We start from the raw sequence: 17,671 nt of genomic DNA on the forward strand, positions 1-17,671 counted from the left end.
AGGCGCAGGCCACGGAGTTTGGAGATGAGTTTCGTAGGAATAATGGTGTTGAAGGCTGAGCTGCATTGGATTGGATTGGATTGTTTGTCACGTGTACTGATGTACAGTGAAAAGCATTTTTCTGCGAGCAGCTCAACAAATCATTAAGTACATGAAAAGAAAAGGAAATAAAAGTAAATACATAATAGGGCAACACAGGGTACACTATGTAATTACATAACACCGGTATCGGGTGAACCACACAGGGGTGTAGTGTTAATGAAGTCAGTCCATAAGAGGGTCATTTAGGAATCTGGTAACAGCGTGGAAGAAGTTGTATTTGAAGCTATAGTCAATAAATAGGAGTCTGTCATAGGTGTCGTTGTTATCTAGGTGTTCCAGTGTTGAGTGCAGGGCCAGGGATATGGCATCTGCTGTGGACCTGTTGCAGCGGTAGGCGAACTGTAGTGGATCAAGGCAATCCGGGAGGCTGGAGTTGATTTGTGCTATGACTAACCTTTCGAAGCACTTCATAATGATGGATGTCAGAGCCACCGGACGATAATCATTAAGGATGCTGCTTGGCTTTTCTTTGGTCCAGGGATGATGGTCGCCTTCTTGAAGCAGATAGGGACCTCAGATTGACGTAAAGAGAGGTTGAAGATGTCTGCGAGTACCCCCGCCAGCTGATCCGCGCACGACCTGAGTGCTCATCTAGGTACCCATCCGGGCCAGTGGCTTTCCGTGGGTTGACCTCGAGAAGGCAGCTCTGACATCTGCAATGGTGACCTCAGATACAAGTTCATCCGAAGCTTCCAGGGTGGAGGGCGTGCTCTCGCTGAACTCTTGCTCAAAGCGGGCATAGAATGCGTTGAGCTCATCAGGGAGGGGTGTATTGAGCCGCTGATTTTACATGCCTTCATCTTGTAGCCCGTTATGTCTTGCAGACCTTGCCATAGTCGGCGAGGGTCCGTGTGGCTAGCCTGGGACTAGCTTGATCCAGTACTGTCTTTTGGCATCTTTGATGGATCTCCTTAGATCATATCTGGCTTTTTGTATAGGTTAGGGTCGCCTGACTTGAAATCCTCAGACCTAGACTTCAGCAAGCAGTGGATATACCTGTTCATCGAGGGTTTCCTGTTGGGAAACACACGGATTTGCTTCTTTGGCGCACAGTCTTCTACACACTTACTAATGAAGTCAGTTACTGTAGTATGTACTTGTTCAGGCTGGTCGCAGAGTTTTTAAATACTGACCAATCCAGTGACTCTAAGCAGTCCCGTAGGAGATCATCCGATTCCTCAGACCAACATTGCACAACTTCCTTTGACGGATTCTCCCGCTTCAGTTATTTGCCAAATTGTGGGCGGGCGATAGAGCGGTACACATGTTTGATCTTTGTGTAGCAGTGGTCCAGGATGTTTGGGCTTCTGGTGGAACAGGTGACGCGTTGGTGGTAACTTGGTAGTACGCTTTTGAGCTTGGTCTGATTGAAGTCCCCAGCCACGATGAACAGGCCTAAACTGTTCAATCTCTCCTCATACAACAAACCCTTATCTCTGGAATCAATCTAGTGAACCTCCTCTGAACTGCCTTCAATGCCACTCCATCTTTCCTCAAATAACGGGACCAAAACTGTGCACAATACTCCAGGTGCGGTCTTACCAATGCCTTGTATAGTTGCAACAACACTTTCTTAACTTTATATGCAATTCCTTTTTCTATAAATGCCAACATTCCATTTGCTTTCCTTATTATCTGCTGCACTTGCATGTTCGTTTTGTGTGACTCATGCACAAGAACACCCAGATGAAAAACGAAAATGAAATGAAATGAAAATCGCTTATTGTCACAAGTAGGCTTCAAATGAAGTTAGTGAGAAAAGCCCCTAGTCGCCACATTCTGGCGCCTGTTCGGGGAGGCTGGTACGGGAATTGAACCGTGCTGCTGGCCTGCCTTGGTCTGCTTTAAAAGCCAGCGATTTCGCCCAGTGTGCTAAACCAGCCCCTGCAGATCCTTCTGCATCGGAGTTACCCAAAGTCTCTCCCTATTTACATAATAATTGCTTCTTCATTTTTTTTAACCATAATGCATGACCTCACACTTATCCACATTAAACTCCATCTGTCACATTTGGTCCCACTCTCCTAACCTTTCTATATCCATTTGTACGGTTTTCATTTCCTCATTGCAACTTACTGTCTCACCTATTTTGTGTCATCTGCAAATTTGGCTATACAACCTTCTATTCCTTTATCCAAGTCGTTAATATAGATTGTAAATAGCTGGGGCCCAAGGACTGATCTCTATGGCACCCCACTAGTTACATCTTGCCATCCAGAAAAAGACCGATATATCCCGACTCTCTGTCTTCTATCCAAGCTAATAAATTACCCCTAATCCCATGTGATCTCACCTTGTAAATTAACCTTCAGTGTGGCACATTATATTATTAGTTTTAAAAAAGTAGTACTGGAGAAATTAACGGGACTGAAAGTTGATAAATCCCAGTGGGTGATCTATATCCCAAAGTGTTGAAAGCATTGGCTGTTGAGATAGTTTGGATGCTTCGGTGATCACCTTTAATATTCTGCAGATTTTGGAATGAAGCTTGCAGACTGAAGGGTAGAAAATGTAACCGTACTATTAAAGAAATGAGGAATTGCAGACCTGTTAGCCTGACATCACTGTAGGGAAGATACCAGAATCCATTATAACTGGACACTGATTGGGCAGATTCTGAAAGGGAAATTATGTTTTGATAAACCTGTTTCTTTAAAAGATGTGAATAGGATAAAGGGAAAACCAACAGATGTGTTTTCTGAAGGCTTCCTCCCCCCATATCCTTTGATCCCTTTCACCCCCAGTTATATCTAGCTCCTTCTTGAAAACATATAATATTTTGGCCTCAACTACTTGGAGGTAGTGAATTCCATAGGCCGCCCTCTCTCTGGGTGAAGAGATTTCTCCTCATCTCACTCCTAAACGGTTTACCCAGTATCCTCAGACTGTGGAGTTTGCACGTTCTCCCCAAGAGTTGATGTTTTGAATCAAAACCTGACTCTTCTTCAGAACACAAGGAGTTCACTGAGATAGCTTTAGTTTTCATCATCTGCCCCTTCAGGTGAGAAGAAACAATTGTAGGGTGTTCGAGAGGCAATACAAAAAGACATGTGATCGTACACTCACCAAATTCAATAAAAGAGTAAGGACGAGAGACTGTCGGGACCTTCCTCCCATGCTGTTCATCAAACTCTGCCTGCAGGTCCTCCAAATAAGCAAAAGCCAACTTCTTTGGGTACGCTGCCTCGCACAGGACCAGATAGCAAACTCCCTTCTCTATGACATAGCTGCAAAACAGAGACATTCTGCTGAGGGATAGGTTTGTCAAAAGTGAAATTGCAACTCCTATTACAGGAACTCTTTGAACACACCAAAAATATACCAGGAAATCTGCAACAGAGGAAGCTATTCTGGCCCATCATACAGGCAGTTCTGGCACTTGTGTTGAATGTTATATTTTTAAATATATATATTGTATTGTACATCTGTTGCAGAAATGCTATTAAAAGCCCAAGTTCAGGTACATATATTTTTTTAAAATTCTGCATTAACATATCAGCAGCCTCGGTCTGCAACAGGTGCAATTAAGATGTCATAAAAGTGAGATAATTCTTTCTAACCATGTATGTGTTTACCAATATACGGCCTAATGGAATTTTGTTATGGTCCTGGAGATTCCCTGGAGGGTGGATAATTTGAGACATTGTGCCTAGGTTTAGGTAGCAAGTTAGGGGATAAGAGTTGTATAAAGATGGTGTAATTAATGGGAGGAGCCAGGTCTGCAGCAGAGAGTTTAGTTTTAGTCTCCAAAAGACAGCAAGATTGGTGTACAGGCAGTGTCTGACACTGTGCCAATACTCCCTGATCTACAGGCAGTGTCTGAAACAATATAAACACTCGCTGATGTACAGGCAGTGACTTACACAGGCGAGGGGACCAAGACCTCACTCTGGATATTTCTCATTAAATATATGTAAATACCCTCATAGCTATATGTAAAATGTTCGAATCTAGGCATGGGCTTTTATAATGGGCTGAATCTATGTCTGTGAACTGAAGAAAAGTTCGCCTAAGTTCTGCTAATGATACACTGAGGCTGCAGAGACAAAGGTCAGAGTGAGTTACACAAAGGCAACCTGCATTTTATTCCCTAGGCTGACCAGCGCAAGTCTACCCATCTGCTCAGACTAAGGACACCGCATCCTTCCTTTCAATTCTTAATGATTTGGACACTTAACAATCTCAGGGTCCAGATGAGGAACTCAGCTCCTTTGACAAAGGTGGGGAACTGGAAGTCATCAGATGTGGAGCTCTAGTTTGTGAAATCAGGTATATTGTCTTGTTGTACAGCAAAGTCAATCTGCCATTTTACCATCCTTAAAGCAGCCTCACAGAAAAGGACCTATGCCTGGATTGAATATCTGGCCCCATCTACCTGGTTTCTACTGGAGCCTCTATACCATCACCTATAAGACGGATTTATCTCTGCAAGCCTACGTCAGTGCGTGAAGTCAACATCACCGGAAAAGTGAATTATACAGCACCGATTTTCAAACTACTGCTCTCTGTGAAGGATAAGCTCTTTGATTCACGACTGCATAACCCATGTAAAACAATAATTCTTTCTCTGTGATCTTTGCCCCCTATGTCTTTCTTTTCTCTGTCTCTCTTTCATGGTATGTGTGCACAGGAACCATTGTCGCAACCCTCCTCTTGCATAGAATATTACAGCGCAATACATGCCCTTCGGCCCTCGATATTGCGCCGACCTGTGAAACCACTCTAAAGCCCATCTACACAATTCCCTTGTCGTCCACATGTCTACCCAATGACCATTTGAATGCCCTTAGTGTTGGCAAGTCCATGACTGTTGCAGGCAGAGCATTCCACGCCCTTACTACTCTCTGAGTAAAGAACCTACCTCTGACATCCATCTTCCCTCAATTTAAAGGCCCCTCGTGCTAGACATCACCATCCGAGGAAAAAGGCTCTCACTGTCCACCCTAACCAATCCTCTGATCATCTTGTAGGCCTCAATTAAGTCACCTCTTAACCTTCTTCTCTCTAACGAAAACAGCCTCAAGTCCCTCAACCTTTCCTCATAAGATCTTCCCTCCATACCAGGCAACATTCTGGTAAATCTCCTCTGCACCCTTTCCAATGCTTCCACATCCTTCCTATAATGCGGCGACCAGAATTGCACGCAATATTCCAAATGCGGCCGCACCAGAGATTTGTACAGCTGCAATATGACCTCATGGCTCCGAAACTCAATCCCTCTACCAATAAAAGCCAACACACCGTACGCCTTCTTAACAACCCTCTCAACCTGGGTGGCAACTTTCAGGGATCTATGTACATGGACACCGAGATCTCTCTGCTCATCCACACTGCCAAGAATCTTACCATTAGCCCAGTACTATCTCTTCCTGTTATTCCTTCCAAAATGAATCACCTCACACTTTTCTGCATTAAACTCCATTTGCCACCTCTCAGCCCAGCGCTGCAGCTTATCTATGTCCCTCTGTAACTTGTAACATCCTTCCGCACTGTCCACAACTCCGCCGACTTTAGTGTCATCTGCAAATTTACTCACCCATCCTTCTACGCCCTCCTCCAGGTCATTTATAAAAATGACAAACAGCAGTGGCCCCAAAACAGATCCTTGTGGTACACCTCTAGTAACTGGACTCCAGTCTGAACATTTCCCACCAACCACCAACCTTTGTCTTCTTCCAGCTAGCCAATTTCTGATCCAAACTGCTAAATCACCCTGAATCCCATGTCTCCGCATTTTCTGTAGTAGCTTACCGTGGGGAACCTTATCAAACGCTTTACTGAAATCCATTTACCCCACATCAACTGCTTTACCTTCATCCACCTGTTTGGTCACCTTCTCAAAGAACTCTATAAGGTTTGTGAGGCACGACCTACCCTTCACAAAACCGTGTTGACTATCTCTAATCAAATTATTCCTTTCCAGATGATTATACATCCTATCTCTTATAAACCTTTCCAAGATTTTGCCCACAACAGAAGTAAGGCTCACTGGTCTATAGTTACCTGGGTTGTCTCTACTTCCCTTCTTGAACAAGGGGACAACATTTGCTATCCTTCAGTCTTTTGGCACTATTCCTGTAGACAAAGATGACTTAAAGATCAAAGCCAAAGGCTCAGCAATCTCCTCCCGAGCTTCCCAGAGAATCCTAGGATAAATCCCATCCTGTTAAGTAATGGGTTAAGAGACATTGCAATTAGTTGTCTCATTTATGTTAAGTATCCACTAATTGACACTGATATGTAAAGGGACTTCAGGTGGCCTCTGGCAGGTGGTGTGTTGTTAAGAGTTTTGTGCAGAGGCTGTGGAAGTGAAATAAATGGTGTTTGGTGAAAAGGAACAAGGACTTTAGACTCTTCATTTCACAGCAACTAAAACGTATAACACATCCGGCCCAGGGGATTTATCTATTTTCACACTTTCCAGAATTGCTAACACCTCCTCCTTATGAACCTCAAGCCCTTCTAGTCTAGTAGCCTGAATCTCAATATTCTCCTCGACAACATTGTCTTTTTCCTGTGTGAATACTGACGAAAAATATTCATATCTCCTCGGACTCCAAGCACAACTTCCCACTACTGTCCTTGACTGGCCCTCCTCTTACCCCAGTCATTCGTTTATTCCTGACATATCTATAGAAAGCTTTAGGGTTATCCTTGATCCTACCTGCCAAAGGCTTCTCATGTCACTCCTGGCTCTTCTTAGCTCTCTCTTTAGGTCCTTCCTAGCTAACTTGTAACTCTCGAACGGCCTAACTGAACCTTCATGTCTCATCTTTACATAAGCCTCCTTCTTCGTCTTGACAAGTGTTTCGACTGCTTTAGTAAACCACGGTTCCCTTACTCGACCACTTCCTCCCTGACAGGTAGATACTTATCAAGGACACGCAGTAGCTGTTCCTTGAACAAGCTCCACATTTCCATTGTGCCCATCCCCTGCAGTTTTCCTCTCCATCCGATGCATCCTAAGTCTTCCCTCATCGCATCATAATTGCCTTTCCCCCAGATATAACTCTTGCCCTGCTGTATCCCTATCCCTATCCCTTTCCATCACTAAAGTAAACGTAATCGAGTTGTGGTCACTATCACCAAAGTGCTCATCTACCTCCAAATCTAACACCTGTCCTGGTTCATTACCCAGTACCAAATCCAATAGGGCCTCGCCTCTCGTTGGCCTATCTACATACTGTGTCAGGAAACCCTCCTGCACATATTGGACAAAAACGGACCCATCTAAAGTACTCGAACTATAGCGTTTCCAGTCAATATTTGGAAAGTTAAAGTCCCCCATAACAACTACCCTGTTGCTTTCGCTCCTATCCCGAATCATCTTTGCAATCCTTTCCTCTACATCTCTGGAACTTTTCGGAGGCCTATAGAAAACCCCTGACAGGGTGACCTCTCCTTTCCTGTTTCTAACCTCAGCCCATACAACCTCAGTAGACGAGTCCTCATCAAACGTCCTTTCTGCCACCGTAATACTGTCCTTGACTGACAATGCCACCCCTACCCCTCTTTTACCACCTTCCCTGCGCTTACTGAAATATCTAAACCCCGGCACCTGCAACAACATGGGCAGCATGGACTGGTTGGGCCGAAGGGCCTGTTTCCATGCTGTAAACTTCTATGATTCTAACCATTCCTGTTCCTGCTCTATCCATGTCTCCGAAATGGCCACAACATCGAAGTCCCAGGTACCAACCCATGCCGCAAGTTCACCCACCTTATTCCGGATGCTCCTGGCATTGAAGAAGACACACTTTAAACCACCTTCCTACCTGCCGGTACACTCCTGCAACTTTGAAACCTTACTCATGACCTCACTACTCTCAGCCTCCTGTATACTTGAGCTACAATTCAGGTTCCCAAGCCCCTGCTGAACTAGTTTAAACCCTCCCGAAGAGCATTAGCAAATTCCCCCCCCCAGGATATTGGTACCCCTCTGGTCCAGGTGTAGACCATCCCGTTTGTAGGTCCCACCGACCCCAGAATGAGCCCCAATTATCCAGAAATCTGAAACCCTCCCTCCTGCACCATCCCCCGCCACGTGTTCAACTCCTCTCTCTCCCTATTCCTCGTCTCGCTCTCACATGGCACGGGTAACAACCCAAAGATAATAACTCTTTGTCCTAGATCTAAGTTTTCACTCTAGCTCCCTGAATTCCTGCCTTACATCCCTATCCCTTTTCCTACCTATGTCGTTGGTACCTATGTGGACCACGACTTGGGGCTGCTCCCCCTCCCCCTTAAGGATCCCGAAAACACGATCAGAGACATCACGCACCCTGGCACCTGGGAGGCAACACACCAACTGCGAGTCTCTCTCGTTCCCACAGAATCTCCTATCTATCCCCCTAACTATGGAGTCTCCAATGACTAATGCGTTTTGAGAATGTGAAAATAAACTAACCCATTGACTTCCTCCTATCTTTAGCTTTCTGAGGGGTACTTAACGTGTGTCAGGTCTGGGAAATTGAAAGGTGAGGCTTTAGCAGCCCTCAGCACAGAGAAACTGAAAACTACAGCTAGGGAGGCAGTTAAAATTACCTGGTAAAGTGAAGAGCAATGAATTGATCCAGTTGTTGGTAGAATGTTTGGATCTCACATTACCACTAGAGTAGTTGGATGCAAAACTGAATAATGACGCCAAATCCTCATCTCCAGCAAAATCTGAGCTCACGAAGCTCAGAATGTAGCTAGATTTTAAGGAGAGGGAAAGAAAGTGACAGCTCCGAAAATTGGAAATCGAGTTGGAAGCTCAAAGATAACATATAGCTGAAAGCTGCAAGAAAAAATATTTCTATCTGCTCGCAGTCCCTATCTCTCTAACACTAAATCACACGGAGGCCCTCAAACATGCTGGATTAATTCCCAAATTCGCTGGAAGTGATGTGAAGTCATATTTTGCAACTTCTGAGAAAGTCGCAGGACAGCTCAAATGGCCATCAGTTAGTTGGACATTTTTAATTGAAGGGCAGATGCTGGCAGAGCCCTAGGGGTCTACTCAATGATGACCCCCAATGTGTCCATGAATTATGAGCAGACCAAGGTTATCATCCCAAGTGCCCATGGATTAGACATAACGGGACATCGGCAGCAATTCTGGAATGCTCGCAAGAAGCTCACACATACCTATGTAGAGTTCAAGATGTGTACAACCGAAAGGTCCTTAAAAATCCTGATGGAGGGGTGCATGAGATGGTATTGTTGGGGGAATTGGAAAGTTGCTTATCCTCCAACCTGCGGAGCCTCCTCTCAAGAGGAGCAGAGAATCCTCGAAACCCAGGATGCAGCAGTCGCAGCTAGCAGTTACGATCTCACCCAAAGGCCTGGAAATTCAGGCAGACCCTTTCCAAACTATTCCCATGAGTATTGGAAAGATGAGCAGACTATATAGATAGGGAAAGTCCCCCCCTCAGAAAAGAAAGCATAAAGGAAGGTACGAGAAGCCCTCTTGTGGCTATAAAGGAAAACCTCTGGAGACCAGTGTCTTCTCATTGCAATGAAATAGGTCATCCTATACCTGAGCACTGGAGATTGTGAGGGAAGCCTGCAGGTATAATATGGATCCATATGAGTAGTCCCCTGAAGGATGCCACCAATGGGTAATGAAGAAGAGCAGGAGAGATTCTGGCTCCGACATCTACTCCATAAAAGGGCAGAACACTAATTGTGTCTGAGCCAGAAAAACTCCCTGAGAGCTTTTGGAGTTTGTCCTTACAGGAACAGTGTCCCCTACCTGTCCAAAATGTGAGCCTTGGGTGACTTGTCTGTGTGGAGTTTCCACATTCTCCCAGTGTCTGCGTGGGTTTCCTCCAGGTGCTCCAGTTTCCTCCCACAGTCTAAAGACGTGCAGGTTAGGTGCATTGGCCATGCTAAAATTGCCCCCTTGTGTCCAAATGTTTGATGGGGGTTAGATAGGGCGGGGGAGTGGTCCTAGGTCGAGTGCTCTTTCAGAAGGTCGGTGCAGACTCAATGGGCTCCTTCTGCATTGTAGGGATTCTACGATTCGACTGCTCCGGGACATGACCACTCAGTCTTCAACGTTGGAGAAAAACTAAACCTACCCGGAGTCCTCCCTGAAGGCTAAAGCCTTGATCAATAGAGTGGGAGGAGGATATGAATTTGCACACCTCCATAAGATCCACCTATAGTGTGACCTTATTTCAGGCCCTGTCATGGTAGGAATTGTCCCTGTACTACTAGTGGCAGGAATCGATTTCCTCCTTGTGAATGATTTGGCTGGCATCAAGGGGCCAGTGTCAACCAGCAGAAATCTTCAGATAAGCAGAATGCTGCAGAGGGTCCAGAGGCCCAAAAGAGTGAAATAACACCCTTGAACATTGAGTGAGGCTGCACAAATGTAGCAAACCAAAACCCGGCCAGTAAAGTTAAAAAAGGAAACATACTCACAGAATATCCCCAAGTTAACAAGGACCACAAAGGTCCTCAAGCAGGGAAAGAGATTGTGCGCATGATATCAGTGTCAGACACTGCCTGTGTATCAATGATTACAGCATCAGATACTGTCTGTATATCAGTGTCAAGACACTGCCTGTGTGTCAGTGATTACAGCGTCAGATACTGGGGCCATCTGGATTCGAAATGTTAGCTCTTTTCTCTCTCTACAGATGCTGCCAGACCTGCTGAGATTTTCCAGCATTTTCTGTGTATCAATGGTTCGGAGGAGGAGGAGCAGTCTCTGTCAGGGAGAGAACCTGAGAACATCTAAGACCCTCAGAAGGTAAGAAGGTAAGTAAGTGATTTTTACTCATTTTTACTTTTATACCTTTTTCAAATTGTGTGTGTCGGGGGGAAACTGAAGTGACATCACAGAAAAGCTGTGGCCTGAGTGGCTGGTTGGGAATCTACACTAAATTTTAAAAAATTAAGCATTGGTAACTAATTAAACATAATTACTTAATTATTATTTAGAGGGGTATCTAAGCCAGAGATTGGAGAGTACTATATTTAGCTTTTGCATTTATATTAGAAATCTAGTGCTAGGAAACAGATAGTTAACAGTAACTTTAAAAAATATATATATATATATTTTTTTTTAATTTTAAACTTTTAATTTTAATTAATTGACGCAATGTCAGTTAGAGGGGTGCAGTGCTCTGACTGTGAGATGTGGCAGGTCCGGGAGGCTTCCAGCATCCCGGGTGGCTTCATCTGCAGAAAGTGCACCCAACTGGAGCTCCTCACAGACCGCATAGGTCGGTTGGAGCAGCAATGGGATGCACTTAGGAGCATGCAGGTGGCGGAAAGCGTCATAGATCGCAGTTATATAAATGTGGTCACACCCAAGGTGCAGGCAGAGAAATGGGTGACCACCAGAAAGGGCAGGCAGTCAGTGCAGGAATCCCCTGTGGTTGTCCCCCTCTCGAACAGGTAGACCCCTTTGGATACTGTCGGGGGGGGATAGCCTATCAGGGGAAAACAGCAGCAGCCAGAGCAGTAGCACCACGGCTGGCTCTGATGGTCAGAAGGGAGGGTCAAAGCGCAGAAGAGCAATAGTCATAGGGGACTCTATAGTCAGGGGCATAGATAAGCGCTTCTGTGGACGTGAAAGAGACTCCAGGATGGTATGTTGCCTCCCTGGTGGATTGTAATCTCGGGATTACTCCCTGTGCCACGTGCCAGTGAGGCTAGAAAAAGGCAACACCTTCTTAACTGTTTCAACTTGCCTGGCCACCTTCAGAGAATTATGCACTTGAACGTTGATGTCCCTCTGCTCCTATACTCCCCTCAAAGTTGTACTATTGAGCCTCTATTGTCTCTCCATGTTTCTTCCCCAAAATGAATTATCTCACATTTTGCTGCACTGAAGTTCATCTGCCAGGTGTATGCCCATTTGGCTAACTTGTCAATGTCCCTCTGAAGTCGCTCAGCAGCATCCTCACAATTTACTATTCTCCCTAGCTTAATATCATCTGCAAATTTAGAGATTAACACCCACTTCTAAATTATTTATATCAATCAGAAAAAGCAAGGGCCCCAACACTGAGCCCCGAGGAACACCACTTGCAATTCATCTCCAGTCTGAGAAATGCCCATCCAAACCTACCCTGTTTCCGATCTCTTCGAATCCATGCTTTCAAGGGCGTTTATTACCAAGGCATAGAGTTTAAGAGCAAGGAGGTTATGCAGGAACTGTATAAAATGTTAGTTAGGCCGCAGCTGGAGTATTTTGTGCAGTTCTGGAATCCACATTACAGGAGGGATATGATTGCACTGGAAAGAGTGCAGAGGAGATTTAACAGGATGTTGTCTGGGTTGGAGAGTGTTAGTTATGAAGAGAGATTGGCTAGACTTGGATTGTTTTCCTTGGAGCAGAGGAGACTGAAAGGGGGAACATGATTGAGATGTATAAAATTATGAGGGGCATAGATACAGTAGATAGGAACAAACCTTTCCTCTTGTTGGAGGGGTCAATGCTCAGGGGGCTTATATTTAAGGTATGGGACAAGAGGTTTTTAGATGGGATGCAAGGAAAAACAATTTTACTCTGAGGGTGGTGGGAGTTTCGAATTCACTGCCTAAAGGGTATCGGAGGCAGGGGCCCTCATAACACTTATGAAGTATTTAGATCGGCACTTGTGATCCCAGGGCATATAAGGCTATGGGCCAAGTACCGGAAAATGGGATTAGAATGGTTAGGTGGCTGTTTTTGGCCGGTGCAGACACGATGGGCCGAAGGGCATTTTCTGTGCTATATGACTCTATCACCCATCAATCCCAAATGTTTTTAATTGCTCATCAACCTGCTTTCTGAAAGTCCAAATATACAACATCCAAATATACAACTTCACTGCCTTCATCCACTACCTGTGTCACCTGAACTCAATTCAATCTGTCAGACATGACCTGCTTTTGACAAAGCAATGCTGACTGTCCAGTGTTAACTTATTTTTCTTTAAGTGTATATTTATCTCATCCCGTATTATGGCCTCCATCAGTTTTCCCACTATTGATAACAAGCGGACTGATCTGTAGTTTCCCGGGTTATCCTTTGCTCCTTTCTTAAACATTATATGTACACACAGTATATAAATATATTACATATACACACACACAGTGCCAGATCCAACAGTATTCAGTAATTTGTTCTACGTATAATTATACCTATATATACACACACACACACAATGTCAGATACTACCTGCATATCAGTGATTTTTTTGTACACATTTATAAGATATAGTGTCATATATTGCCTGTGTCAGATACTGCTTGTGTATCAGTAATTACAGTGTTAGATACTCCCTGTGTATAAGGGTCAGATCTCCCTGTGTATCAGTGTTATATACTGCCTGTACATCAGGGAGTGTTTATACAGTGTCAGTCACTGCCTGTACATCAGGGAGTATTTATACGCGTGAGACACTGGCCTGTACATCAGGGAATATTTATACAGTGTCAGACACTGCCTGTATATCAGGGCGTATTTATACAGTGTGAGACACTGCCCGTATATCAGGGAGTATTTATACAGTGTGAGACACTGCCCGTATATCAGGGAGTATTTATACAGTGTGAGACACTGCCCGTATATCAGGGAGTATTTATACAGTGTGAGACACTGCTCGTATATCAGGGAGTATTTATACAGTATGAGACATTGCCCGTATATCAGGGAGTATTTATACAGTGTGAGACACTGCTCGTATATCAGGGAGTATTTATACAGGTTGAGACACTGCCCATATATCAGGGAGTATTTATACAGTGTGAGACACTGCTCGTATATCAGGGAGTATTTATACAGTCTGAGACACTGCCCGTATATCAGGGAGTATTTATACAGTGTGAGACACTGCCCGTATATCAGGGAGTATTTATACAGTGTGAGACACTGCCCGTATATCAGGGAGTATTTATACAGGTTGAGACACTGCCCGTATATCAGGGAGTATTTATACAGTGTGAGACACTGCCCGTATATGAGGGAGTATTTATACAGTGTGAAACACTGCCCGTATATCAGGGAGTATTTATACAGTGTGAGACACTGCCCGTATATCAGGGAGTATTTATACAGTGTCAGTCACTGCCTGCACATCAGGGAGTATTTATACGCGTGAGACACTGGCCTGTACATCAGGGAATATTTATACAGTGTCAGACACTGCCTGTACATCAGGGCGTATTTATACAGTGTGAGACACTGCCCGTATATCAGGGAGTATTTATACAGTGTGAGACACTGCCCGTATATCAGGGAGTATTTATACAGGTTGAGACACTGCCCGTATATCAGGGAGTATTTATACAGTGTGAGACACTGCTCGTATATCAGGGAGTATTTATACAGTATGAGACACTGCTCGTATATCAGGGAGTATTTATACAGGTTGAGACACTGCCCATCTATCAGGGAGTATTTATACAGTGTGAGACACTGCTCGTATATCAGGGAGTATTTATACAGTGTGAGACACTGCCCGTATATCTGGGAGTATTTATACAGTGTGAGACACTGCCCGTATATCAGGGAGTATTTATACAGTGTGAGACACTGCCCGTATATCAGGGAGTATTTATACAATGTGAGACACTGCCCGTATATCAGGGAGTATTTATACAGGTTGAGACACTGCCCATATATCAAGGAGTATTCATACAGTGTGAGACACTGCCCTATATCAGGGAGTATTTATACAGTGTGAGACACTGCCCGTATATCAGGGCGTATTTATATAGTGTGAGACACTGCCCATATATCAGGGAGTATTCATACAGTGTGAGACACTGCCCGTATATCAGGGAGTATTTATACAGGTTGAGACACTGCCCATATATCAGGGAGTATTTATACAGTGTGAGACACTGCCCGTATATCAGGGAGTATTTATACAGTGTGAGACACTGCCCGTATATCAGGGAGTATTTATACAGTGTCAGACACTGCCCATATATCAGGGAGTATTTATACAGTGTGAGACTCTGCCCGTATATCAGGGAGTATTTATACAGTGTCAGACACTGCCCATATATCAGGGAGTATTCATACAGTGTGAGACACTGCCCATATATCAGGGAGTATTTATACAGTGTGAGACACTGCCCATATATCAGGGAGTATTTATACAGTGTCAGACACTGCCCGTATATCAGGGAGTATTTATACAGTGTGAGACACTGCCCATATATCAGGGAGTTTTTATACAGTGTCAGACACTGCCCATATATCAGGGAGTATTTATACAGTGTGAGACACTGCTCGTATATCAGGGAGTATTTATACAGTGTGAGACTCTGCCCGTATATCAGGGAGTATTTATACAGTGTGAGACACTGCCCGTATATCAGGGAGTATTCATACAGTGTCAGACACTGCCCGTATATCGGGAAGTATTTTTTGCAGTGTCAGACACTGCTCGTATATCAGGGAGTATTTATACAGGTTGAGACACTGCCCATATATCAGGGAGTATTTATACAGTTTGAGACACTGCCCGTATATCAGGGAGTATTTATACAGTGTGAGACACTGCCCATATATCAGGGAGTTTTTATACAGTGTCAGACACTGCCCATATATCAGGGAGTATTTATACAGTGTGAGACACTGCTCGTATATCAGGGAGTATTTATACAGTGTGAGACTCTGCCCGTATATCAGGGAGTATTTATACAGTGTGAGACACTGCCCGTATATCAGGGAGTATTCATACAGTGTCAGACACTGCCCGTATATCAGGAAGTATTTTTTGCAGTGTCAGACACTGCTCGTATATCAGGGAGTATTTATACAGGTTGAGACACTGCCCATATATCAGGGAGTATTTATACAGGTTGAGACACTGCCCATATATCAGGGAGTATTTATACAGTGTGAGACACTGCCCATATATCAGGGAGTATTTATACAGTGTGAGACACTGCCCATATATCAGGGAGTATTTATACAGGGTGAGACACTGCCCGTATATCAGGGAGTATTTATACAGGTTGAGACACTGCCAGTATATCAGGGAGTATTTATACAGGTTGAGACACTGCTCGTATATCAGGGAGTATTTATGAAGTGTGAGACACTGCCCATATATCAGGGAGTATTTATACAGTGTGAGACACTGCCCGTATATCAGGGAGTATTCATACAGTGTCAGACACTGCTCGTATATCAGGGAGTATTTATACAGTGTCAGACACTGCCCGTATATCAGGGAGTATTTATATAGTGTGAGACACTGCTCGTATATCAGGGAGTATTTATAGAGTGTGAGACACTGCTCGTATATCAGGGAGTAGTTATACAGGTTGAGACACTGCCCATATATCAGGGAATATTTATACAGGTTGAGACACTGCCCATATATCAGGGAGTACTTATACAGTGTGAGACACTGCCCGTATATCAGGGAGTATTTATACAGGTTGAGACACTGCCCAGATATCAGGGAGTATTTATACAGGTTGAGACACTGCCCATAGATCAGGGAGTATTTATACAGTGTGAGACACTGCCCGTATATCAGGGAGTATTTATACAGGTTGAGATACTGCCCATATATCAGGGAGTATTTATACAGTGTGAGACTCTGCCCGTATATCAGGGAGTATTTATACAGTGTGAGACACTGCCCGTATATCAGGGAGTATTCATACAGTGTCAGACACTGCTCGTATATCAGGGAGTATTTATACAGTGTGAGACACTGCTCGTATATCAGGGAGTAGTTATACAGGTTGAGACACTGCCCATATATCAGGGAGTATTTATACAGGTTGAGACACTGCTCGTATATCAGGGAGTAGTTATACAGGTTGAGACACTGCCCATATATCAGGGAGTATTTATACAGGTTGAGACACTGCCCATATATCAGGGAGTATTTATACAGGTTGAGACACTGCCCGTATATCAGGGTGTATTTATACAGTGTGAGACACTGCTCGTATATCAGGGAGTATTTATACAGTGTCTGACACTGCCCGTATATCAGGGAGTATTTATACAGTGTCAGACACTGCCCATATATCAGGGAGTATTTATACAGTGTGAGACACTGCCCATATATCAGGGAGTATTCATACAGTGTGAGACACTGCCCGTATATCAGGGAGTATTTATACAGTGTGAGACACTGCCCGTATATCAGGGAGTATTGATACAGTGTGAGACACTGCTCGTATATCAGGGAGTATTTATACAGTGTGAGACACTGCTCGTATATCAGGGAGTATTTATACAGTGTGAGACACTGCTCGTATATCAGGGAGTATTTATACAGGTTGAGACACTGCTCGTATATCAGGGAGTATTTATACAGTGTGAGACAATGCCCGTATATCAGGGAGTATTTATACAGTGTGAGACACTGCCCATATATCAGGGAGTATTTATACAGTGTGAGACACTGCCCGTATATCAGGGAGTATTTATACAGTGTGAGACACTGCCCGTATATCAGGGAGTATTTATACAATGTGAGACACTGCCCGTATATCAGGGAGTATTTATACAGGTTGAGACACTGCCCATATATCAAGGAGTATTCATACAGTGTGAGACACTGCCCTATATCAGGGAGTATTTATACAGTGTGAGACACTGCCCGTA

General features: G+C 44.1%; 1 protein-coding gene across 1 annotated transcript in view; it reads right to left on the bottom strand.

Annotated features, from left to right (window-relative positions):
- Positions 1–17,671, bottom strand: part of LOC140426714 (vesicle-trafficking protein SEC22b) — a 113,546-nt gene that overhangs the window by 45,789 nt on the left and 50,086 nt on the right. Inside the window, exon 3 of the mRNA XM_072511806.1 lies at positions 3,169–3,329. Within this exon, the coding sequence (XP_072367907.1) occupies positions 3,169–3,329 (161 nt within the window). The remainder of the gene's footprint in view (positions 1–3,168; positions 3,330–17,671) is intronic.

This window comes from Scyliorhinus torazame, chromosome 7 (genome assembly GCF_047496885.1).
Source record: "Scyliorhinus torazame isolate Kashiwa2021f chromosome 7, sScyTor2.1, whole genome shotgun sequence".
Lineage (NCBI taxonomy): Eukaryota > Metazoa > Chordata > Chondrichthyes > Carcharhiniformes > Scyliorhinidae > Scyliorhinus > Scyliorhinus torazame.